Genomic DNA, 26,381 nt, shown 5'->3' with positions numbered 1-26,381 from the left:
CCACAACATGGAGTCAAAACCCCTTTATTTGAAGTAAGAGAATAGTATACATGTAAGTGTATTCACAAACAAATGCACTGTCAGGATGTGCAAAACAGAGCAAACAGACAATAGAACACAGGAGAACACAGATACAAACAGTTACAATCAATGGTGCCTCACTGGCAGACAGAATTTTTAGGATGGTGCGTGTGTGCGTGTTTGTGTGAGGAGGGTCCTATGCCGAGGGGAAAGCAGTGACAAGGTCATGGCCCTCCGGGGGTCTTGTCCGGGCTCGAGCGTGGGTCTCGCAGTACAGTTGGCCCTCCACGAAGAAGTAGCCCTTCTGTTTAAGGTTGACGTCACAGTCGGTGCACACGAAGCAGCTAGGGTGGCGGAACTTGTCTCTCGCTTTCACCACTGTGCCCCTATAGAAGAACAACAGAGGTAACAACAGGAGTAGGCTGAAGTTACCGCTGACGCTGATCTTGGGTCAGTTTAGCATTTCCCCCACTAATGGTTAGGGTTAGGATTGGGGGAGGGGAAGCTGGAGCAGGGTTGCCAGATTACAAAAGTACATCAATGATTTGGGAGGGTGCTGCCTACCTCATCTAACCACTCAAAGTACACTGAGTATACCAAACATTATGAACACCTTCCTAATATTGAGTTGCGCGTACAAACTCAAATTCCAACTTTCCCTTTCAAAGCCCAGTGCAGTATTTTACAACATTAACAATGTCTCCACTGTATTTCTGATCAATTTGATGTTATTTTAAATGAACAAAAAAAATGCTTTTCTTTCAAAAACAAGGACATTTCTAAGTGACCCCAAACTTTTGAACGGAAGTGTACATTTCTACACTATGAGGTTGGACTAATACTGTCAAATTGTGAGAATTATGATAATGCCCTTTTAGTGTAAGAGCTATTTAAAAAGATGGCCTGAAATTTCAGCCTGTTTCAGTGTGATGGAGTTTTGGCCTGGTTTTTGCCTGGTGACATCACCAATAACAGAGTTCCAAACCTCTCTGCCAATAACAGCTAGTTTTCCCCTCCCCACGCAAACCACTCCCAGAAAGTCCACAAAAATATTTTTCTTGAGAAATTGCTCTTTGCTTACAGTTTATTTGGACTATTTTAATTGAAAACAATCAAAGTAAGGTATTTAATTGTTGCCCAGAAATGATTTGATAATGATAAAAAGGGTCAACTAGTTTTTGGCAGAACTTTTTAGGTGTAACTCTTCTGGCTTGGGTACCAGTTTGTTTCTGTTATCATTATACTCCTTGCCACTCTTTGTCTGACCAAACACTTTTGATCAACACAACTAAGCAAACTCTCTGTAGAAGAAAGATACTGTTCGGCAACACAGGAGGTTGGTGGTACCTTAATTGGGGAGGACTGGCTCATGGTAACGGCTGGAATGGTATCAAAGACATCAAACGTGTTTAATGCTATTCCATTCGCTCCGTTCCGACCATTATTATGAGCCGTCCTCCCCTCAGCAGCCTCCTGTGTTTGGAATGACACAAAATAAAAGGAGTGGAATGTCATCTCAAAACAGGTTCTGGATTCCAGGCTATAACTCTTCTTATTATAATAAGTATTGAAAGAAATGGGTACAACTCAGTACCAACTTTTCATATGACATTCTCAGAGCAGCTTTGTCTTCGAAGTACTCACACAATGCCGTTTCCACACTTGTCACACAGGGGCAGTTTCTGCAGGTTTCCTGTGGGCGGTGGTGGCTTAGTCATTGGCGCTCTCACTGTCCTCGTCACCATGGGGCGAGTGCCTGGACAACACATGGGACACGCACTATTGGTACCCTAATCCCTATATAGTGCTCTACTTCGAGCTGGTCAATACAGTACATAGAGAATAGGTTACCATTTGTGACACAGAACAAGCAAATTATTAAAATTAGGAGCATACCGTAGTTGAAGGATATTAAATCATTTTTATATTGAAATACAAAAGGGAGCAGAGCGTTAGAGACATATACTGTATGATGTCACAGATATGATGTCACCATAGCACAGTATATTGATGATGACACCTTAGCACAGTATATTGCATGCACGGATACATCATCTCAATCTATTGCACACTTCCTGTATATTCACCAGCATTGAACCCCCCAAACAATGCAGTGCAATAGACAGTGGCGACCTGTCGTTCAGGGTAGGTGGGACAGAGTACCACCACCTGTTTTGAGCCCCACATTTTTAGCAAAATAATTAAATAATTAAATAAATAAATAAATATATATACATAAACATAAAGAAATAAAATGTTTTGGGCTTGCCTGTTTTGCATGTCATTTTGGCATTAATACGTGTCACATATCCGTTTGTAAACAATGAAAAAAAAAAAGAGAAAAAAAAAAGATCTATCATTGAGTTAATAAATCCGCATACAAACATGGTCTCTTTTTTGTTTTCTTGAATGAGGCAGCTCCAAAATGCAGATGTTTCAGCCTAGCTCAGTGCTTTCTGCGGTGGTGGTGCAAGCCAGCAGAAAATAGGAGCATTGCGCCGTGATTGGCTCAGTGTTCTGTCACTCATGGGGACACTACGTCATCACCAAGTTTAAGTCCTGAGTAAGTATAGACATCCAAAATTTCAACCCTTTGGGTCCTGCCATAGAGTTCTATTACAAGTACCCTTCCAAGAAGGCTCAAGGTCATTGGCCACAGATAACTTACGTAAAATCACGTTATATGTACAGTAGCTTTGATTGGACTGATCATGTCAACATTTTAGTTTCAAAGTCTTAGCTATCAGTCATCATCATGAATCAAGTCGACAATCTACTGACAAATCCTTTTTAATCCTTGTCATATGAAGAGAAAAAATGAAGAGAAATTAGATAAAACCTATCGGTGCTCATCGGCCATTGGACATAAAGATTACACAACAAGTTGGAAATCGCAAATTCAACAATGAGTGGTTTGTAAGGATTCAGTGGCTAACTGCGAGCATTGCAAAGCAACCACTAGCCTGCTATTCAATGGAGTGGATGTGTGTTTTTTGTGCCTCACCCTAATAATTTGGTCCATTTTCACCAACGTGGTATTGTAAACAAATCGTTCGTGGCCGATGTGTTTTTCAAACTTTTTTTGTACAGCACACACAACATTCTATAATAGGGAAAAGGGGATACCTAGTCAGTTGTACAACTGAATGCGTTCAACTGAAATGTGTCTTCTGCATTTAACCCAACCCCTCTGAATCAGAGAGGTGCAGGGGGGCTGCCATAATCGACATCCACGTCTTTGGCGCCCAAGGAACAGTAGGGTAACTGCCTTGCTCAGGGGCAGAACAACAGATTTTTACCTTGTCAGCGCTGGGATTCAATCCAGTAACCGAAAGGTTACTGGCCAACGCTCTGACCACTAGTCTACCTGCCTCCCCTAGAATTGTGTTATTTGATGTGTCAAATTAAAAGCTTATTTAACACGTCAAATGTGTTATGACGTGTATCTTTTTTGACACGCAAAGACCCAAACGGCGTTCAATGTGCCTCACCCTAATCATTTGGTCTATTTTCACCTCTTAATTTCGCCTACTGTTCTAACTTGGTGGTGCACATAACCTGTAGCCTATAACCTGTTTTAGAGAATTGTAATCATCGAATATTGTAAGCGCTTTCATTGTCTGTTTATATGCCCCTTTTATTTATCCTATGGTTCTGACTTGTACAGGGAGTACACTGTAAGAACAGCCCATGTTCTGAATTCTGTCACTGTACATTTCAAAAGTGCTGAACAAATAGTTATATTGACTACGTCCGTCGTCGTTCGCTCATTAATGTCTTAATCGAAATTACGAATGGCCTCTTATCCGCTTGTCGTCCCCTTATGCCATAGTTTGTACATCTCAATTGTCAGTAGAAACCACATTTGTTTAAGCAAGTCAGCCATATCAGCTGTTTTTTTTCATTTAAAGGCAGTAAATTAGGCTGAATAAACTGTTTCGCTGCCAGACAAGGCTCCGCTGATAGCCAGGTGTAGCAGTGGTAAGGTGTTGGGACTGCTGTACTGTATGTAGGCCCTAACAGTTTGTGGGCACCATTTGTCACCGTTATAGTGCAATTAATGTATTGTTTAGTGTTGTGTTGTGTAGTGGCTTTACTGGCATGCATCCCACTTTTTATTTTGTTTGCCCCACCAAGATTCACATGCTAAAATCACCACTGGCAATACAACAGATTCAGTTATTGTGTAATGTCTTTGCAGAATCTCTTTTCAGAAACACACTGTTTGACCATGTTCCTTTTTATGTTTGACTAATGTGTAACTAATACATGCTGCTATTTTGGACTATAGGGAAAACAGATGTGCCTAAAAAAGTGAAAAAGATTAAACCATTTATGGACTATATTTACATGGCTGTTCTGACATATTGAGATATTCTGCTCTACAGTCATATGAGTGACAAGTAAGACAGATGCAGATAGAGAAAAGTCCAGTTTTATTCAGTACAGATTCACATGAGTGACTTCTTAAAAGGGGCAATCTGCAGATGCTACGTCCATAGCTGCGGAAGGTAGAGGTGCTGAGGGTTCTGCAGCACCCCCTGGAAAATCTGAATTCAAAATCTTTGTAGATGTCATTTTTTTCCCAGCACAGCCCCATCTGTAGCACGGCTCCAAATTCTCCAGCCCTATATCCCTCAGCTTTTTTACTGAAACAGGGAGGACGCTTTGTTATTGTTTCAATAGCTGATTTCCACTTTAAAATTATATAACCTATCATCTTCTTATGGTTTGGGGGCAGTATTTCGACGTCTGGATAAGAAGCGTGCCCAAAGTAAACTGCATGTTACTCAGGCCCAGAAGCTAGGATATGCATATAATTGGTAGATTTGGATAGAAAACACAAAAATAATGTTTGAGTATAACAGAACTGATATGGCAGGCAAAAACCTGAGGAAAATCTATCCAGGAAGTGGGATTTTTTTGATGTGGGTAGTTTTCAATTTAATGCCTATAGAGTATCAAATGGGTTAGGACCCAGAATGCAGTTCCTATGGCTTCCATTAGATGTCAACAGTCTTTAGACAATGTTTCAGGCTTGTTTTCGGGAAAATGAAGAAGAATGAGACCTTTCTGTCAGTGGACTGTAGAATCATGCAGTGCTGGTTTGCGCGAATGACAGAGTGTGCGCCCTTCGTTGTTTTTACTTTCTATCGAATATGCTATTGTCCAGTTGAAATATTATTGATTATTTAAACAATTGACAACCTGAGGATCAATTATAAACATCGTTTGACATGTTTCAACGAACTTTACCGGTACTATTATGTATTCGTCTGCATGTTTTGACCGCCTTTGAGCCAGTGGTTTACTGAACAAAATGCGCCCCTCCCCAAAAAGAAGAGTTTTTGGGATATAAAGAGGGACTTTATCGAACAAAACAAACATTCATTGTGTAGCTGGGACTCTTGTGACTGCAAGATCTTCAAAGGTAAGTGATTCATTTTATCGCTATTTCTGACTTTTGTAATTCCTTTACTTGGTTGTAAAATGTTTGTATGCTTTTGTAAGCGGGGCGCTGTCCTCAGATAATCACATGGTATGCTTTCGCCGTAAAGCCTTTTTGAAATCTGACAAAGTGGCTGGATTAACAAGAAGTTAATCTTTAAACCGATGTATAACACTTGTATTTTTTATGAATGTATATTTTGACTATTTCTGTATTTTGAATTTGGCGCTCTGCAATTTCACTGGATGTTGTCGAGGTGGGTCGCTAGTGGAACGCCTGAGCCAGTTAAAGTCACTGTCTCCAAATGTGCATTATATAAAACTAGATTAAAACCACATTAAACTATACATATATTCCAGTGGTGGCTGGTGGGTGGATAAAACGGGCTCATTCCATTCTGGAAATTACGATGAGCCCGACCTCCTATATCTCAGCCCACCATCCTCCTCTGATGTGTTCAAATCAAGAGCTAATGGAAAATGTCTCAACCCAAAAACTTATTGTAGAGGTCATGGACAATACAATATCTCTTATCTTTTGCCATGTGTTAACAGGCACAACAGATGGGTTGATTGAACTCTTCATAGCGTTTCACCAGGTGGGAAATGGCCTTGAGGTACCGCCTCCACATGAAGTAGCTCATGTACGCATCAACGTTCTTGTCCAATTGGAGGAAGTCTGCCAGTGCCTTTGCATCCGGGAAGTCATTGATATGAATAAAGGAATCCACAGGAAGAAAGTCTTCGTGGTTCTGTCTAGATGGGCCCAATACTATTGGTACAGTTCCTGCCACGAGTGGTCCATTCACCTTTTCCGTGATGTAGTCTCTGTAGATTGAATTCTCGGACGAGAGGTAGAACTTGCAGCTGTCGATGGTCGAGTAATACTCTGTGCTTTTCAAACGACGGCCTGTAAAAGCAGTGCCGAAATGGGTTACTGCTCCTGATAATATTTTTCTCGGACTGACGTCCCTGTGTAAGGGTTATTATTGCTCACAATCCAGCAGACTAATTTATCTTCCTTGGGCAGCACAAAATCTGTCTCAGTCTTCATGGTTGTTAGTTCGTTTTTCGCACTACACTGACCCCAAACCGGCTGCGCGCGTGCGCCATCGTGCATAAATGCATTTTGTCCCCCCACACCAAACGCGATCACGACACGCAGGTTAAAATATCAAAACAAACTCTGAACCAATTGTATTAATTTGGGGACAGGTTGAATTGCATTAAACATTTATGGGAATTTAGCTAGCTAGCTAGCTTCCACTTGCTAGCTAATTTGTCATATTAGCTAGCTTGCTGTTGCTAGCTAATTTGTCCTGGGATATAAACATTGAGTTGTTATTTTACCTGAAATACACAAGGTCCTCTACTCCACCAATTAATCCACACATAAAACGGTCAACCGAATCGTTTCTAGTCATCTCTCCTCCTTTCAGGCTTTTTCTTCTCTTGACTTTATATTGCGATTGGCAACTTTCATAAATTACGTGCATTACCGCCACCGACCTATTTCGTCCTTCAGTCACCCACGTGGGTATAACCAATGAGGAGATGGGAGAGGCAGGAATTGCAGCGCGATCTGCATCAGAAATAGAACTGCCTTCTATGTTAGCCCTTGGCAACGCAGACGCTCGTTGGCGCGCGCGAGCAGTGTGGGTGCAATAATTGAATAATATTGACTTCTAAATTTATTTTGCAACGCTTGTGCACGCGACGCGAGCGGTGTAGTCCGCCTGTTAGGTTGAAGAGGTTTTCCAGACCTGGTATTTTTTTGTTATTTGTTGGTAATTTCATGTGATACCAGATCATTTTCTGAAAACCTGGACGAGGAGACCAGGGCAAGTCGGTCTGGTGCTTTTGTGAAAGAAAATGACAGCGTCCACTTTGTCGTAAAGGGATCTGTCGTCTGTCAGGACGCAACTATTGATGTTGAACAGGGTACACACCAATTGGCCAGAGCCACACCAAGACAATAGGCTTTTCAGTTGTTGTTTTTTTTAAATAGAGAAACTATTTTCAGTTCCAAGGATGGCGATTTTCCTAATCTGGATGGACAGACAATAGATGGTGGTTCAAAGTAAATTACACATAATATCACTGAACCCACAAGCCCTAGAGCAGCGATTAACGTTTTGTTGGAAGCTGCTGTTCTCGATTCTGATTACATTTTTTGCCCTGTAAAAAGGAAGAATTGTTTTTAATTATAATTGATAACCTAAATGATGTTAAATCTTTATATCATACCATAGGTACACATCACATTTAATTCACAGATACGTTCAGGGATAGCCTTGCAGCTGTCCATGCGGGTTATTTTAGTTATTACAGTACAAGCATTAATAAGAAGCTGTCAGTCAGTGCCATGTAAATCGGTATCATTGATGTAAGTCATTGTCTTATCGTATCTTATCTTAAACACTATAGGTTGTTCAGAGCAGGTTGCCTCAAGCAACTCAGTTCAACATTCAGGTTTATGTTTACATTGGTCTTTTACAATGGTGGACTTTAGAACGGATCATGTTTTGTTCGCAGTCAGTCTCTATTATGTAGAGTCACAATATGAGTTTGTGTGGTTAAATGAGGTTTGAGAGAGAAAATAATACATTGCTTAACACTGAAGATTGGTTTAGAGTTGGAAATCCACATGCATAGTTGACAAAATCAGACACTAACGAGCAAATAAACCACCTTGCACCTGGGAGGAAGTAAAAATAGACAACACTAGTCGGTCACAGGTCTGACTGGACAAATACGTTTTGCGTAAGCAAATCTGAGGACTGAGAATTCTTGCCTAAAGTTAGATTTTTTGTGACAAGGCAACAGACTGGGTATATAATATATACCGAACAAAAATATAAACGCAACATACAACAATTTCATTGATTTTATTGAGTTACAGTTCATATGAGGAAATCAGTCAATTGAAATGAATTAATTAGGACCTAATCTATGGATTTCACATGACTGGGAATACAGATTTGCATCTGTTGATCAGACTCCTTAAAAAAAATGAGCCTCGCAATGGGCCTCAGAATCTTGTCACAGTATTTGTGCATTCAAATTGCCATCAATAAAATGCAAATGTGTTCATTGTCAGTAGTTTATGCCTGCCCATTCCATAACCCCACCATCACCATCAGCAAACCGCTCGCCCACATGACGCCATACATGTGGTCTGTGGTTGTGAGGCCGATTGGACGTACTGCCAAATTCTCTAAAAACGACTTGAGGCGGCTTATGGTAGAGAATTTAACATTAAATTCTCTGGCAACAGCTCTGGTGGACAGTCGGCATGCCAATTGACTCTACCTCAAAACTTGAGACATCTGTGACATTGTGTTGTATGACAAAACTGCACATTTTAGAGTGGCCTTTTATTGTCCCCAGCACAAGGTGCATCTGTGTAATGATCATGCTATTTAATCAGCTTCTTTATATGCCACATTTTTGTTCATAGGCCTTATCTAGTACATCAGTACCACCCAAAGTGACCGTGTTAGCCTGCTGAACCAAAGCCTAGACATGTAATCTGTTCACTACTAATTCATTTGTATATAGAGTTTACTCCTTGTGTACCCACCTTTCAAGATCAGAACAATGTGAATTCTGAATTATCTCCCTCTACTTTGTCTTATAAAATGAATGGCCAACAAAATACTAATTTCAAGTGATATCTTCATTTTGATTGTGGCTCTTTCCAATAGTTTTTTCTTGGGGTCAAAATGTATGCGATATTGATAGCTAGAGGTTTTTATTAAACTATAGGTCTTGAAGTGAGTGAGTGGTAGAGAGCTAACCCACACTGACGACGACTTGAACACCAACAGGCTTGTCCTTGATATGTCTCATTGAGAAAGAATACATTATTATATGCAATCGTGAAGCTCTTCTTGAGAGCGAGACTGCAGCATTATAGCCTGGAATCCACACTGAATGATGATATCATTACCCACCCATATCATAATGAAAGGGAAGTTACTTAGTGGAGAACTGACCGTCACTGTCGACAAAGTCCTGCAGGGCCTTGAAGGAACCTGATTGCCGGGGCTCCTGGGGCTCCTCCTGGTCTTTCAGGAGCATGCGGTACACATCAGACTCCTCGATGGAGGTCAGCGTCTTGCTACTGCAGAGAGGGAGACACACACACACACACACATAGAGATGAGCAAAAATATACAGACACACAGAGGTGAGCATTAACAGATGCAGCACACACAAACACACAGAAAAATATCTCACATTTTGTGGAGACGAATTAAAAAAGGGAAAGGGTCAGTTGTACAACTGGATGCATTCAACTGAAATGTGTCTTCCCCTCTGAATCAGAGATGTGCCAGGGGCTGCTTTAATCGACATCGGCTGCACCTGTTCCATCCGAGATCGGCGGCTACCATTGAAAGCACTGTTCATCTACCCCAGCAGACACCAGTGTAGTCATAACAACACTATCCTCCATATCAGATTTAACATCAGAGTCGTATTGAGCCCTGGGGGTCCAGAACTCCCCAGCTCCAGGTTTAGGGACGGGCTGTAAGTCATGGGGAGAAATGATGCCTGCCAGCTGGGGCACTCTCACTCCAGGGCCCTGAGGCTTTTGGTTATCATAGGCTGCATCAGGTCAAAGGAGGCCCGCCAGACATTACAGAGACCAGACCTGGGGTCAAATACTATTTGAAATAATTTCCAAATACTTTTTCAGTGCTTTATTGAGCTTTCCTGGCTTAATGGACCAATAAAATAGTCCCACAATGGCAAACCCCACCCATGTGGTACTCCAGGCAGGCTAGAGCAAGCTCTCAAAGTACTTGAAAGATTTCAAATAGTATTTGAACTCAGGTCTGACAGAGACAAACACAGGCATCAGCAGACATCCATAAAAGGAAGTGAAGAGAGGGATAAACAGAGAGGAAGAATGGATGGGAGGAGAATGGAGAGAGGAGGTTAGAGATGACATGGGGTGAAGAAGCATGAGTGTGAAGACGCCTTTCGGATACACAGCTCTTTTTATAGCCACCACCCATAGCCAGAACACCAAGTAATCTAACCAGAATTTGCTGAAAGAGATCTACAGGCCAATAATACTACACATGGATTGAATATGCTACATATGTATATATACACTGAGTGTACAAGACATTAGGAACACCTTCCTAATATTGACCTAATTAGACCTCCCGGGTGGCGCAGTGGTCTAGGGCACTGCGATGCTAGCTGCGCCACCAGAGTCTCTGGGTTCACGCCCAGGCTCTGTCGCAGCCGGCCGCAACCGGGAGGTCCGTGGGGCGACGCACAATTGGCATAGCGTCGTCCGGGTTAGGGAGGGTTTGGCCGGTAGGGATATCCTTGTCTCAGTATGTAAAAATGTAATAAAAATGTATGCACTCTACTGTAAGTCACTCTGGATAAGAGCGTCTGCTAAATGACTAAAAATGTAAAAATGTAATTGAGTTGCACCCCTTTTTGCCCTCAGAACAGCCTCAATTCATCGGGCGTGGACTCTACAAGGTGTCGAAAGCGTTCCACAGGGATGCTGGCCCATGTTGACTCCAATGCTTCTCACAGTTGTGTCAAGTTGGCTAGATGTCCTTTGGGTGGTGGACCATTCTTTTTTTATATAAACTACCATTCAAAAGTTTGGGGTCACGTAGAAATGTCCTTGTTCTTGAAAGAAAAGCACATATTTTGTCCATTAAAATAACATCAAATTGATCAGAAATACAGTGGAGACATTGTTAATGTTGCAAATGACTATTGTAGCTGGAAATGGCAGATTTTTAATGGAACCTCTACATACAGTTGAAGTCGGAAGTTTACATACACTTAGGTCATTAAAACTTGTTTTTCAACCACTCCACAAATTTCCTGTTAGCAAACTATAGTTTTGGCAAGTCGGTTAGGACATCTGCTTTGTGCATGACAAGTAATTTTTCCAACAATTGTTTACAGATTTTTTCACGTATAATTCACTGTATCGCAATTCCAGTGGGTCAAAAGTTTACATACATTAAGTTGGACTGTGCCTTTAAACAGCTTAGAAAATTCCAGAAAATGATGTATTGGCTTTAGAAGCTTCTGATAGGCTAATTGACCTCATTTGAGTAAATTGGAGGTGTACCTGTGAATGTATTTCAAGGCCCACCTTCAAACTTTGCTTAACATCATGGGAAAATCAAAAGAAATCAGCCAAGACCTCAGAAAAAAATTGTGGGCCTCCACAAGTCTGGTTCATCCTTGGGAGCAATTTCCAAATGCCTGAAGGTACCACGTTCATATGTACAAGCAATAGTACGCAAGTATAAACACCATAGAACCACACAGCTGTCATACAGCTCAGGAAGGAGACACGTTCTCTGTCTCCTAGATATGAACGTACTTTGGTGCGAAAAGTGCAAATCAATCCCAGAACAACAGCAAAGGACCTTGTGAAGATGCTGGAGGAAATAGATACAAAAGTATCTGTATCCACAGTAAAACGAGTCCTATATCGACATAACCTGAAAGGCTGCACAGCAAGGAAGAAGCCAATACTCCAAAACTGCAATAAAAAAAGCCAGACTACGGTTTGCAACTGCACATGGGGACAAAGATCGTACATTTTGGAGAAATATCCGCTGGTCTGATGAAACAAAAATAGAACTGTTTGGCCATGGGGGACGCTTGCAAGCTGAAGAACACCATCACAACAGCGAAGCACGGGGTGGCAGCATCATGTTGTGGGGGTGCTTTACTGCAGGGGGGACTGGTGCACTTCACAAAATAGATGGCATCATGAGGATGTCTTGAGATGTTGCTTCAATATATCCACATAATTGTCTTATGTGGATATATTGAAGAAACATCTCAAGACATCAGTCAGGAAGTTAAGGCTTGGTCGCAAATGGGTCTCCCAAATGGACAATGACCCGAAGCATACTTAGAAAGTTGTGGAAAAATGGCTTAAGGACAACAAAGTCAAGGTATTGGAGTGGCCATCACAAAGCCCTAACCTCAATCCCATAGAATATTTGTGGGCAGAACTGAATAAGCATGTGCGTGCAAGGAGGCCTACAAACCTGACTCAGTTACACCAGCTCTGTCAGGAGGAATGGGCCAAAATTCACCCAACTTATTGTTGTAAGCTTATGGAAGGCTACCCAAAACGTTTGACCCAAGTTAAGCAATTTAAAGGCAATGCTATACCAAATACTAATTGTGTATGTAAACTTCTGACCCACCGGGAATGTGATGAAAGAAATAAAAGCTGAAATAAATCACTCTCAACTATTATTCTGACATTTCACATTCTTAAAATAAAGTGGTGATCCTAACTGACCTAAGACAGGGATTTTTTACTAGGATTAAATGTAAGGAATTGTGAAAAACTGAGTTTAAAGGTATTTGGTTAAGGTGTATGTAAACTTCCGACTTCAACTGTAGGTGTACAAAGGCCCATTATCAGCAACCATCACTACTGTGTTTCAATGGCACGTTGTGTTAGCTAATCCAAGTTCAGCATTTAGCATAAAAAGGCTAATTGATCATTAGAAAACCCTTTTGCAATTTTGTTAGCACCTCTGAAAACTGTTGTACTGATTAAAGAAGCAATAAAACTGGCCTTCTTTAGACTAGTTGAGTATCTGGAGCTTCAGCAGTTGTGGGTTCGATTACAAGTTCAAAATGGCCAGAACCTAAGACCTTTCTTCTGAAACTCGTCAGTCTTTTCTTGTTCTGAGAAATGAAGGCTATTCCAAGTGAGAAATTGCCAAGAAACTGAAGATCTCGTACAACGCTGTGTATTACTCCTTTCACAGAACAGCGCAATCTGGCTCTAACCAGAAAAGAAAGAGGAGTGGGTAGTATATATATACTGTTTTGCGATGAAGGTGTATATATATAGATATATATATATATATAAAAGTGGAGGCTCCTCAGAGGAGGAAGGGGAGGACCATCATCCTCAATAAAATGGCAAATATAAAAATAGTACAACATTAAAAAAGTTATCCTTTTTAGATAAAACTATACTAATTATATTCATATGTCACCAAATAATTGGTTAAAATATACTGTTTCGCGATGAAGGTCTACAGTAATTTCAACAGCACTGTCTGTGCTTGCACCATGGTGTAGCCGGAGGACAGCTAGCTTCCATCCTCCTCTGGCTACATTAACTTCAATACAAGATCTAGGAGGCTCGTAGGCCTCACTCCCTTCCATAGACATACATGGTAATTATGACCACTTCCGGAGGATGTCCTCCAACCAATCAAAGCTTTTGCAGTATGAACTGACATCTTGTCCATCCAATCATAGATGTAGGATCAGAGAATGAACCTAGTGTGTTGTATTGGGATTGTGCCACAGAGCATTATGGGGGTTCTATGTGTTGAGAATCTTGGTGACATTGTTGGATAGAGATTAAGAGTGAAGAGTGATAGTTGAGCATTTTTGGGACATTATTCAATTCAAATGAGTTTTTTCAAATTACAGGAGATGGAGGAGGTATATTATACATTGTTTTCTTGGGTTTAGAACTTTATTTTTGTGTTCAGTTAGTGCAATGTATTTACATTTGCCTTGCTAGCAAGCTACCAGCGCGAGTGTGCAGTTTTCTCTGCCAGAATGGTAGAATGGCCATTTTGTGGACTTTTTGTTGAAGAACCCCTTTTCATTCTCTGGGGTACACAGAAAAAGTGCGAATTAAAATCGTTGGTCGTCCTCTGCCTGAGGTCAGTTTCATGAAGAAGGATGAAAAGGGGAGGCTTCAATACCAACTGGTATCAAATGTAAAGCTGGTTAACAGGGAGCCTATTATCAAGCCGCCTGTAAATGCACGTTAAGGTTCTTTACACGTTAAGGTTCTTTACATCTTTTCTGAGATTTCGAAAACAATTCCGAATGATTTGATAGCTTCCATTGCATCATCCATTAAAAGTTAGATTAAAGAGAGAGGTTGATGCGGCACATTTTTTCTCATGCGCTCAAAGTAGGCTTTGCACTTTCCTCTGGTATTTATTTAGCAAAGATGATAACACAATCACTCCGGACAGACACAAGCAAAAACTCCTGACATAAATGTTGCAGCAGCCAGGCTATACCTAAACATTAGAAATCTGACATGCTGTATAGCATGAAAACAATACTTTTTCTGTCTGATCAACTGTAGACTACTAATAAGAGCAGATGCATACAGTCTATGCTCCCTATCCATCTGGTCAGGGTAAACTAATTGATAACGTTATGTATTTATAGTCCATTTGTGTGTCAGGAGAAATTGTGAAAGTGATAACATTTTGATTATATTCAAAATTGGGCTGGCTAGGTTGCCTATACATTTTTAATCCAAAATTATTCACTGGAATGAATCAATCAACATAATAGTGATGGCAGATGTGAGTCTTTTTGTTATAAGGCCTACAGTTGCATAGGCCTGCATGATGCAAACATGCATAAAGCAAGCTCAGCCCTGTGATTTCTATTGTCTATCAGTTGTTGTCTGTGTCTGTGTCGAGGAAATCCCCCTCCTAATCTAGTCTAAATACAGAGTTTTTAAAAACCATTAGGAAAAACTGCTCCCATCATAGCCCATATAAACCTTTTTACAACTGATTAATCACTGTCATACTTTATAGGGTCCAGAGTTTACCTAGTTAGGTTAACATATAAGGAAAAACTCCAGGCCCTAGGGGGTAAAAATTGCTCCACTGCTCTGGGCCCTATGGTGCCACCTTTCTGCTTGCAGCTGTCAGTTATCGTCAGGTATGTGGATGATCAGGGCTTTATTCAGGAACGTTTCTTGGGTTACATGATGTCTCATGTGCCCGCTCATCCACTGGCACATTGCATTTTTCCCTTCCAAGCACTGTGAGTACCCCTATCAATTTTCTCTCATTAATGTATGTAGAGTCAATCACATATACGATCGCATTAACACAAAGATTTTACTCCTTGCTTGGACATTCTTAGCTCTTTTGTTTAAAACCTTTTCTCAATAGGGGGTGCTGTTTGCGCTTTGTAAAAAATTCGTTCCCAAATTAAACTGCCTCGTACTCAATTCTTGCTCGTACAATATGCATATTATTATTACTATTGGATAGAAAACACTCTCTAGTTTCTAAAACCGTTTGAATTATATCTGTGAGTAAAACAGAACTCGAGTTGGAGCAATTTTCCTATGAGGAAGTGAGAAATCTGAAATCATGCAGGCTGTTCTGAGGTCAGTTTATTAATTTGCCTGTCTTCTATTGGTTGAGATGCACTGCATACGCCTTCCCCTGGATGTCAGCAAATAGTGAGAATTGTAATGGAGTTGCTAGGCAGATCTGAGGCCTTATAAATGGGCTCGGAACGTGGGGTCCTCTCTTTCCTTCATTCGCCATGACGCAAGACAGACCTCAGGATGGCGTTCTAGAAAGCTCCCGTTATAGCCCTTAGATATATCCGGCTCTGATTTTATTCGATATAGGTGTTAAAGACATCATAATGTTGTTATTTTAAACCGAGTTATATCAGTTTATATCAGTATATTGTGATTTTCGGATATTTATTTGTGCTGCGTTCTAGTGAGTTGGGCACGTCTGGGCCACATGGCTAATGTTTACTGCTAATTCCAAAGTTGAAGGCGACAATCTACAACCGAGCAACGATTATTTTGGACAAAGGACAACTTGCCCAAGATTCTGATGGGAGCTCATCAAAAAGTAAGAACTATTTATGATGTTAATTCGTTGTTCTGTTGAAAAATGTAAAACTCATATTCCGCCATTAATTTCGGTGCGGTCTCGCTTTAACGCACGCTGTATGTCGTAGTAACGTTAATTATTATTTTTTTTGATCAATGTTACACACTTTCAGCCATTCCTGAACCTGAGACCAGAAACACGCAAAAACAAAAACAAAACAAATGGTCTATTGATTCTGTATCCTCACAACAAAATCTGCAGAGCTATGATGATTGTATGTCCTAAATATTCAACATTTTGTTGGTGGCAAGAATTCTGTACAATAATGTTAGCTGAAAAGCACGAAGTCTTGAATCTTGCGTCGTTTTATATATCAACTCATACACCCTGTACCATAGACTCCATACATCAAAAATCTCTTCCCAACTATTTTCCAATCTGTATGGCACAGCTGTCAACATCCTGGTCCTCAAATGAAACTAGTATACTTTCCTATTTATGCTATTTTTATTCCACCAGTTTTGATCCTTTATATTGGGCAGACAGACTAGTTCCCGGGGCCTCCCGGGTGGCGCAGTGGTCTAGGGCACTGCATCGCTAGCTGTGCCACCAGAGTCTCTGGGTTCGCGCCCAGGCTCTGTCGCAGCCGGCCGCGACTGGGAGGTCCGTGGGGCGACGCACAATTGGCCTAGCTTCCGGGTTGGAGGCGCACTGTGTTAAGAAGCAGTGCGGCTTGGTTGGGTTGTGCTTCGGAGGACGCATGGCTTTCGACCTTCGTCTCTCCCGAGCCCGTACGGGAGTTGTAGCGATGAGACAAGATAGTAATTACTAGCGATTGGATACCACGAAAATTGGGGAGAAAAGGGGCTAAAAATAAAAAATAAAAAAAAATAAAAAAAAGACAGACCTCCATTTTTGGGGTAATGCTGTAATCATTTGGTTGTAATCTTGGATTGAGCAGACCTTCCCATATAATTATGATAACTCTACCACTCCAATTTACAATATCATTTAAAAACAAAACATATTTTCCATAAATACAGGTATTTTATCAACCAGTACATCTGAGTTCAGCCATAATATTTGTTCTATCTTTTCATGGGGATGACATTTAAATTGTAGCCAGCTTTGCAATGCTTGTTTGGGGGGAAAAATAATAATTTTCGATTAATCAAAAATGAGACATGGCAATCTGCACAAAGGCAAAAAGGTCATTTTTAAACAATGGATGAGCTTTTCTTAGTAATCTACTTGAACCATTTAGGGTTAAAGTTAAACTTTTGGATAAGTAAAGCTTTTAGAGAGAGGTTTAGTGCTTTTATATTTAATCATCTCAACCCTGCCAGTTCATACTCATTTTATAGATAGGCACGCTTCAGCTTGTCTGGTTTAGCATCCCAGAAAAAGCTAAATATTATTTGCTCATATGTTTTGAAAAATGAATCATCAGGAGTAGGCAGCGCCATAAGTAAACTAGTAAACTGAGATAAGACTAAGGAGTTAATCAGTGCATTTTTCCCATAAATAGACAGTTATTTCCCTCTCCATGGTTGCAGTTTTCTATTGAAATTCATTGTGGAGATCTCATTTATATATTTTGTGATATGAATACCAAGTATGTCTACTTGACTGTCAGCCCATTTTATAGGTAAACTGCAGGGTCATGTAAAAGTTGTATTTATTTAAAGATCCAATACGTAAAATTGTACATTTATTATAATTAGATTTTAGTCCAGAGAGTCCGTAAAAGTTATCTAGATCTTCAATGAAACAATGCAGGGATCTAGCTTGCGGACTTAATATAAAACTTGAGTCATCGGCATACATGGACACCTTCGTTTTTAAGCCTTGGATCACTAACCCTCTAATGTTATTTGATCTGATTTTAATAGCTAGCATTTCGATGACCATAACGAATAGATATAGTGAAAGCGGACACCCTTGTTTAACTCCTCTTGACAATTCAAAACTCTGAGAAGTAGTCACTATTTACTATTTTTCACCTGGGGTTGCTATACATTACTTTTACCCATTTCATAAGAGAATCACCAAACTTGAAAAAATCCAGGCATTTATAAATAAAATAAGTCTTTCCTTATCAAAAGCCTTTTCAAAAACTGCTATAAATACCAGGCCTGGCTTCTTAGATGTTTTATGTTGTTTTATTATTTCTAGTAGTTGTCATGTATTATCTCCAAGTGTGGACCATTCTTGATACATATGGGTAGAAACGTAGAAACAACGTTGATTCAACCAGTTTGTGCTCACAGGACCTCACTATTACAAGCACTCAAAAGTTTCTACTGAAACTTATCCTTTCTAGTTTCTACTGCACTACTTGATCAAAATAGGAAAAGTGAAGAGCCGCTGTACTGAACTGTACATTGTAGGCTGATGTGAACCTCGGCTAGCATGATTTATGTCTCTCAGAAACAGCTCCTGCTAAAGCCAGGGAAAAAGTAATTCCTGTGTGCTTGGGTAATACATGCACCGCGGTGACACCCCATATATCTGCTAGCTAGGCTAATGAGATCCACATGACTTCCTGGGAACTGAAAAACGAGGATACGAGGATACAAGACTCCCTATATCCTCCTCTGATTTCCATACTGTCTCAATAAAGTGTAAAATATACATATATTTATTTTTTTACACTTTATTATTTATATATTACTGCATTGAGAGACAAGAATTCAGACCGCTTGACTTTTTCCACATTTTGTTACGTTACAGCCTTATTCTAAAATTTATCAAATACATTTTCCCCTCATCAATCTACACACAATGACAAATACATAATGACAAAGTGAAAACAGGTTTTTAGATTTTTTTGCAAATGTATTAAAAATGAAAATAGAAATACCTTACTTACAAAAGTATTCAGACCCTTTGCTATGACACTCGAAATTGAGCTCAGGTGCATCCTGTTTCCATTGATCATCCTTGATGTTTCTACAACTAGATTGGACTCCACCTGTGGTAAACTCAATTGATTGGACAAGATTTGGAAAGGCACACACGTCTATATAAGGTCCCAAAGTTGACATTGCATGTCAGAGCAAAATCCAAGCCATGAGGTTGAAGGAATTGTTCATAGAGCTCCAGGACAGGATTGTGTCGAGGCACAGATCTGGGGAAGGGTACCAAAAAAATTCTGCAGCATTGAAGGTCCCCAAGAACACAGTGGCCTCCATTCTTAAATGGAAGAAGTTTGGAACCACTAAGACTCTTCGTAGAGCTGGCTGCCCAGCCAAACTGAGCAATTTGTTGAGAAGGAACTTTGTCAGGGAGGTGCCCAAGAACCCGATGGTCACTCTGACAGAGCTCCAGAGTTCCTCTGTGCAGATTGGATAACCTTCTAGAAGTACAACCATCTCTGCAGCCCTCCACCAATCAGGCCTTTATGGTAGAGTGGCACCTATAGGACTCCTAGACCATGAGAAACAAGATTCTCTGGTCTGATGAAACCAAGATTCAACTCTTTGACCTGAATGCCAAGTGTCACGTCTGGAGGAAACCTGGCACCATCCCTACGGTGAAGCATGGTGGTGGCAGCATCATGCTGTGGGGATGTTTTTCAGCGGCAGCGACTGGGAGACTAGTCAGGATCGAGGGAAAGATGTACGGAGCAAAGTACAGAGAGATCCTTGATGAAAACCTGCTCCAGAGTGCTCAGCACCTCAGACTGTGGCGAAGGTTCACCTTCCAACAGGACAATGACCCCAAGCACACAACCAAGACAACGCAGGGGTGGCTTCGGGACAAGTCTCTGAATGTCCTTGAGTGGCCCAGTCAGAGCTCGGACTTGAACCCAATCGAACATCTCTGGAGAGACCTGAAAATAGCTGTGCAGCGACGCTCCCCATCCAACCTGACAGAGCTTGAGAGGAACTGCACAAAAGAATGGGAGAAACTCCCCAAGTACAGGTGTGCCAAGCTTGTAGCGTCATACCCAAAAAGACTCGAGGCTGTCAAGGTGCTTCAACAAAGTACTGAGTAAAGGGTCTGAATACTTATGTAAATTAGATATTTCCGTTTTTTATTTTGCTTTGTCATTATGGGGTAGTGTGTGTAGATTGATGAGGGGGAAAAAATAATGAAATCCATTTTAGAATACGGCTGGAACGTAACAAAATGTGGAAAAAGTCAAGGGGTCTGAATACTTTCTGAATGCACTGTATATATTTAAAGTACCTTGACTTGACATTTAACATGTGTTTTAGAACAGCGCTAGCTACAATAGCCAAACTCTGGCAGAAACAAATGAACAGAAGCTATCAGAGAAGAAGACAGTGGAAGCTAATATAGCAATACTGGTGTCACCATGACGACAGATAGAAATCAGACAGACACCCACCCACCCAACAACCCACCGACCATCTCACCAACCCAGCCAGCCAACTCACCCCTCTGGCTTGTCCTGGACCAGGCCCCTCATCTGTCCGTGCATGGCGTCCTGGATGTTGCCTGAGGAGTAGAGGCCTATGGGGGTGTTGTAGGCTGTGCTGACCACCTGACGATGGTCGTCGATGTTAGCTGCAGCTATAAAGGGCTGGGCCTTGCGGTTGTGACCTGTACCAATGGGTTTGAACTCCTGAATGGAGAGAGAGAGAGAGAGAGAAAGACAAGGAGGCCTTATGTGATGTTCTCTGACGCATACAAACACCAACAGGTGTAGACACAAAAATATGTTGACAACTAAAACAAACAAATACACAAGCTATGCATACAAGCTATGCAGGTACACACACACATAAGCACGCACACACAGTCTCCCCTCCCCCCTAATGAGATCCACATGATATCTCTCTCTCTCACCTGCTGCTCAGCCTCCAAGTTGATTTTGAACGGGTTGGCTTTCCCGTCTTCCGTGACTTGAGGCGACCATAGCCTGGTTTCTGGTCTGGGAACAAAAAAACAGGTCATGATCAAACAGAGTTCACTGTCAACTCCCTCGACCGCAGGTGAAACGATTATGACCACAGACCGAACATCGGTTTTACATGGCAGCTGGGCCACAGTACACTGAGCACTCATAAATCAAACCCAACTTCATTGACTTCCTTTGGTGTGTGTGTGTGAACAGTATAAAAGTGTGTGTGTGTGTATGAAAGAGTATTTGTGTGAGTATGTGCGTGGGCATGTAGAAGTGTGTCTGTATTAGAGAGTGTGGGTGTGTGTAGCTCCTTTCTTGGAGTTCTTGGGTATGAAATCGTCGTTTGCCAGCTCTGGAACGTTCTACGTAAGATAGAACGTTCTATGTGGTATTAAAGAGATCTTGGGATTCATCAAGTACAGTAAGTTCTGTAGTTAGTCAAACATGAACGTGTGTTTGACTAGCTATGTGTGTCATAGGATACACCCAAACAGTGACAGTTCGTTTCACATCATTGGTAGTCACTTGTGTCACTGATGTTTGTACACACGTCTCTATTGTAATGGTGTGTGCTTTTATGTGAGAGGCGTGTGTGTATTTGTGTATGTGTGTTTGTGAGAGTATTACTGTGTGTGCACGTGAGTATTAGTGTGTGTGCGTTTATGTGCGATGTTTGTGTATTAAATTGTGCGTGTAAGTGTGTGCATGTCAGTGTGTGTGTTTACGTGAGAGGACTGTATGTGGGGTGGGCATCAATGTGTGCATGTCAGTGTGTGTGTGTGTGTATGTTAATGTGCGTGCGGGTGTGTGTGTGTATGTCTCCAGTGTGTTTGTACATATCAGGTGAGTGTGTACGCGTATGCATGTCTGTATCTGTATGCGAGTGTCCCACAGAGTGACCTCCGACCTCTGGACGGTGAGGATGAGCTGGTAGATGGCGTCTTTGATCTTGTTCTGGGCCTCACAGTGCATCATGTCCTCCGCCGGGATGCCCTCGATGGCCAGGATGACATCACCAGGACACAGGTTGGCCACCGCTGCCTTACTGCCCGGAGTGATCTGCCCAGAGAGAGAGAGAGAAAGAGAGGGGTGGACACATGAGATTAATCATTATTAATTCCATTGTCACAAATTATTCTAATAATGGTTGCTGTTATTAGTGTTGTCTTCGTTTACTTTGGTGAAGTAAGCAAACGTCTTCACTTTTCATACTTAGAAAGTGAACTGAACTGAACTGAGAGTGAGGGAGATGGAAAGAGATAGAGCTTGAAGTGAGAACCCGCTGCCAAGGTATATTTTTACGATTCTCTCCCATATACAACTCAGTAAGACTTATAAAACCCGATCATTCAGAGAGAGGGAGACAGAGAGAGAGAGACGGAGACAGAGAGAGGAGACGGAGAGAGATCAGTAAGGATCGGGTGTATGTGGCTGTTAGTAATCTACTATTAGCCAGGCAGAATTGTGTGCCATTTTTGTGTGGTTTCGTAGTCACACAAACATGGCACACAAACATGGCCTGCTCTATATCAGCGCCACCTCATCATCTATCTGACTGATTGTAGTTGAACAAACCTCTTTGGGCCTAATTGATACGTTTGGTTAACTGTAGGCCCACTTCTAGTGAAGTAGACCACCTTTAAGCACTTCTGGTCTATAGAACCTCTAATAAAAGCATTGATTCCATTTCCTCCTAACACTTTGTTGCCACAACGTTGCATATAGATTTGGGAGAAGGTTGTTCATGAAATTACCCTATGGCAACATGTTGATAGGGTTGCTGAATTTTGTGCACAACAACCCAACTATATGCTATTTGTGTTCATACAAATTAAGAAGCAATACCAAAACGCCAACTCAAAAGTAGATTTTGTTGCAGAATTTGAAATATACATTTGCTGGGAGTTTGCAGTTTGTTTTAGTAGCCCGTCTACTTGACAGTGTCCTGGCCTCCAGAGTACATGGTTGAAAGCGCTCTGTGTATAAAGTCAGGAGGTAAACCTCTCCTCTCTGCGTATAAAGTCATTTGCCCTCGCTGGTATTTGAGCTCGTGCAAACCGTTTATTTCGGACGAAGTAAACACGTGTTTCGTTCTGCCGATTGACAGTATACAGATGGAATACGGACACTAGCCGGGCGGAAATGATTGGGTTTTATAAGTTGTAACGAGTAACATACGGGAGAGAATCGTAAAAATATAGAGAGAGAAAGAGAGCGAGAGAGCAATTGAAGTTAAAACCTCAAAAGTAGCCAGGGTTTTAACTTCAAATACTCTCCCTATTTTTCGTCCATTTACTTCAAATGCTCTCTTTTCTGTGTGTCTCCCTCTCTCTCTCACCCCTTGCAATATTTCTTTCTCTCATTCGCTCTCTCTCTCTCTGATGGGTTTTCCTCTCCGGTGGAAGAGAACCATATTGCGTTTAAGACTCCACAGATGCAACGTTGTAGCCCTCACAGGGGAGACGTTACATTGAAGCTTGGATCACGGGCCTATAAATAACCCAGGATGAGAGAGTCATGGGATGTGGAGGGAACATGAGTGATTTACACGATTGAAAAACTTTGGCATTTTCCTTGACAACCATCTGCATCTCCCTGTGGCGTGCATCATTTTTACTACTCTCCTATCCATTCCAACAGTCAGTCCCAAATCGCTCCCTAACCCTTCATTTGGCCTTTTAAATGTTTGCAGATCTGTAAGGTGAAATCAATATGGTGGAAGCTCCTCCACTACACTGGAACCTATCCAGACTCTTCAGATCTGTCAACATTGAAGGGTTAGGGCCAAAAGGAGGGCTAGGAGGCGAATTGGGAGCGGCTCCAAAAGTCTCCTGCATGGATGGACCCCTGGGTTGTGTTCAGCAGGGAGAAAGCAATGGTTTGAAACAGGGAGCTACTACCACAACTTGTCCAATAAGAAGCCCTCATTTTCATTTTCGTTTTGCTATGCAGTACACACACACAACTGAAAACAAACCCTAGTTTCTTCCCTACTCAGCTTCCAGTCCCAGCCAAACATGCACGACCGCAGCTAATTTAAACATCACTCGTCATACGTCCTGGAGTCCCTCGTTTACTGGAACCGGGCAATGGACATCAATTAATAATGTTTAGTTTACGCTTTCACTTGGAAACAAAAATCAACCGTAGAAGGGGATGTTTGTTTTTTTTTAACAAAAAATGGCCTGGGAAGACATGGCTGAGACAAGGTCGGGGTTCAAGCTCTGCGAGCGAGAGGAATGTGCCAGTGGCTAAATCTCATTACAAGTGAACAGCCCCTCGAACGAGAGCTAATAAGACCACGTAAAGAGGATTTAAGAAGCTTTCGATCAACGACTGCTTTGTGAGAGGTTAGGAGTAAAGTGATGAGAGCTTGTCTAGTGGGTGGATGGTGAAGGGATACGTGAACACACAAAGGCACACACGGACAGGGTCGAGGGTACATGAGGAGATTTAAATCAATCAAGGAGAAATATTGAAACACAACGAATGGAGTCAGATTGTACTTCATCCCCCTGATGGTTAAGGTTAGGCTTGGGGATAGGGTAATCTGACCCTAGATCTGTGGTTAGGGGCATCAGCTACCTGCGGTGCCTTTGAAAAGGTGTTTAATAATAAACACTTGTCTGACATCATGGCCGAGACCCCGGTTTTTGCCCCTCTCTCTCGCCAGCCTCCCTCCCCTTCATCAGCTTGCGGGTTCTCTGCTCACACAACAGGTGTGTAGTGGCCATTAGGGGCCGATGATTCACAGATCTCACCGGTAACTCTTTTAGCTCCCGGCCCTGGTGCCAGGCCTAAACTTAGATACACGACAGGGATTACTGATACTCCTATGGTTACACACACACACGCACACACACACACACACACACACACACACACACACACACACACACACAACCTTGCCAACGTTAAAATACAAAACTCCAACATATACACACACACACAGACACACATACAAACAAACACACAATGTTAACACAAACAACATGACGATCTCTCCCACACACAGAGTTGAATGACTTAACTTGAGCTAAATGACGGGCATTCTCTGAATAACTCCACCTAGATGCCTACCCAGGAGATTGCACTTTGGTCGCCAACTATTAACCCATTCCCAGCAGCCTGCGTTCATTCAGCTGCTGTGTGTGTGTGTGTGTGTGTGTGTGTGTCCTAGTAGATGATGCAAACAGCTATTTCAAACTAAGCTGCAGATATTTACTGGAACACGGGTGTGTGTGTGTGTTCCCCCAGCCGCGCAGCCTTCCACCATATAGAAAAACCCCTGATGTATCACGGTTTATCACAACCCAAAACACACATTCCCAATCCAGTAGTCTTTCACTGTAAGTATCTGGGCTGTTAGGGAATGGCTGAGACGGTGCGTGTCCAAATGGCCTCCTATTCCCTTTATGGTGAACTGCTTTTGACGAGATTTCTATGGGCCCGGGTCAAAAGTAGTGCGTACTGTATGTTGCCATTTGGGACGCAGTCTTTTGGCAGTATTACTCTTATGGTCAGTCTGGTTGAATACACAGAGCTCTTCCCTGCTGTTTCTCATCCTAGCACAGCTATTTAACTGAGACAAGAGGTTAAAGGGAAGGTGAGCCAAGTATGCCGGCAGTAAGAGAGAGAAGGGGGGGATGGGGGGGTGAGAGACACACGCACGCCATAGGCTAAGACAGAGCGGATCAACATAATCCCCTACACACAGAATACAATGGTGGAACGGTTGAGTATATCTGACCATTTGTGTTCTGTGTAGGAAGACACACACACCTCCCTACTACTGCCTCCTCACCCACACAAACACCTGGCACCAGGCCCACTCTAAGATGCTCAAGCATACATCACACATGCAAAACATACTGTAAACACACCATCACCCACCCATTGTCAGTCTTTTCAGTCTAAAAGTATCAGGTACACTCTCTTACCCTGGAGATGGTGAGGGGCTGGTTGAAGTCCTTGCCGCCGGTCAGTCGGAACCCCCACGGGGCCGGGCCATTTAGGACAATGTCCAGTGGCATGTCCCCCTCTTTGTCCCTTGTCTCTGTTCCTGTAGCTGGAAGTACACTGGTGTGTGTCCCAAACACAGCCGGGTTCTCAGAAACAGAGCAGCGGGACGACTTACTCATGTACCCTTTTAAACTAGCGGAGGGGTGGTGGTGGGGGGGGGACCCCACCCCCTGAGTGAAGTCATTGGCCCCGACTCAGGACCAGAGGCAGTTCTCCCTCTCACTCTTTTTCCTGGCGACACTTACTCCCGTGTTTCTTTACTTCTGTTTGGTCTCGCTCTCTATCACTTTCTCTCTCCCGCTCCTTCTCGGACGTAGCAGCTCTTTCGCTCTTTCTGAACATGATACTGT

At 42.0% G+C, this 26,381-nt stretch overlaps 1 protein-coding gene across 2 annotated transcripts; it reads right to left on the bottom strand.

The window, feature by feature from the left end:
* On the bottom strand, positions 1-26,381 carry LOC120035015 (PDZ and LIM domain protein 3-like). 2 transcript variants are annotated; one of them, XM_038981759.1, is made up of 7 exons: positions 25,950-26,381; positions 21,917-22,068; positions 20,952-21,036; positions 20,540-20,727; positions 9,468-9,595; positions 1,666-1,777; positions 1-407 (listed from the first exon to the last, which is right to left on the bottom strand). In XM_038981759.1, the coding sequence occupies exons 1-7, from the start codon at positions 26,148-26,150 to the stop codon at positions 218-220; spliced, it is 1,056 nt and encodes a 351-aa protein (XP_038837687.1). In that variant the 5' UTR covers positions 26,151-26,381; the 3' UTR covers positions 1-217. The 2 variants fall into 2 exon arrangements, with proteins under 2 accessions (XP_038837687.1, XP_038837688.1); XM_038981760.1 differs by lacking the exon at positions 1,666-1,777 and having other exon boundaries at positions 278-407; positions 25,950-26,375.

This window comes from Salvelinus namaycush, chromosome 42, assembly GCF_016432855.1.
Source record: "Salvelinus namaycush isolate Seneca chromosome 42, SaNama_1.0, whole genome shotgun sequence".
Taxonomy (NCBI): domain Eukaryota; kingdom Metazoa; phylum Chordata; class Actinopteri; order Salmoniformes; family Salmonidae; genus Salvelinus; species Salvelinus namaycush.
The sequence above is the reverse complement of the archived record's forward strand: the minus strand, read 5'-3'. Positions and strand labels throughout refer to the sequence as shown.

Excerpts from the sequence above, each read along its gene's own strand:
- LOC120035015 (XM_038981759.1), bottom strand. The coding sequence starts at position 26,150 with ATGAGTAAGTCGTCCCGCTGCTCTGTTTCTGAGAACCCGGCTGTGTTT. Across the intron at positions 22,069-25,949 it reads AGCCCCTCACCATCTCCAGG|ATCACTCCGGGCAGTAAGGC; the intron begins GTAAGAGAGTGT and ends CTCTCTGGGCAG. Across the intron at positions 9,596-20,539 it reads GTCCAGGACAAGCCAGAGGG|TAGCAAGACGCTGACCTCCA; the intron begins GTGAGTTGGCTG and ends CCCTCTCTGCAG.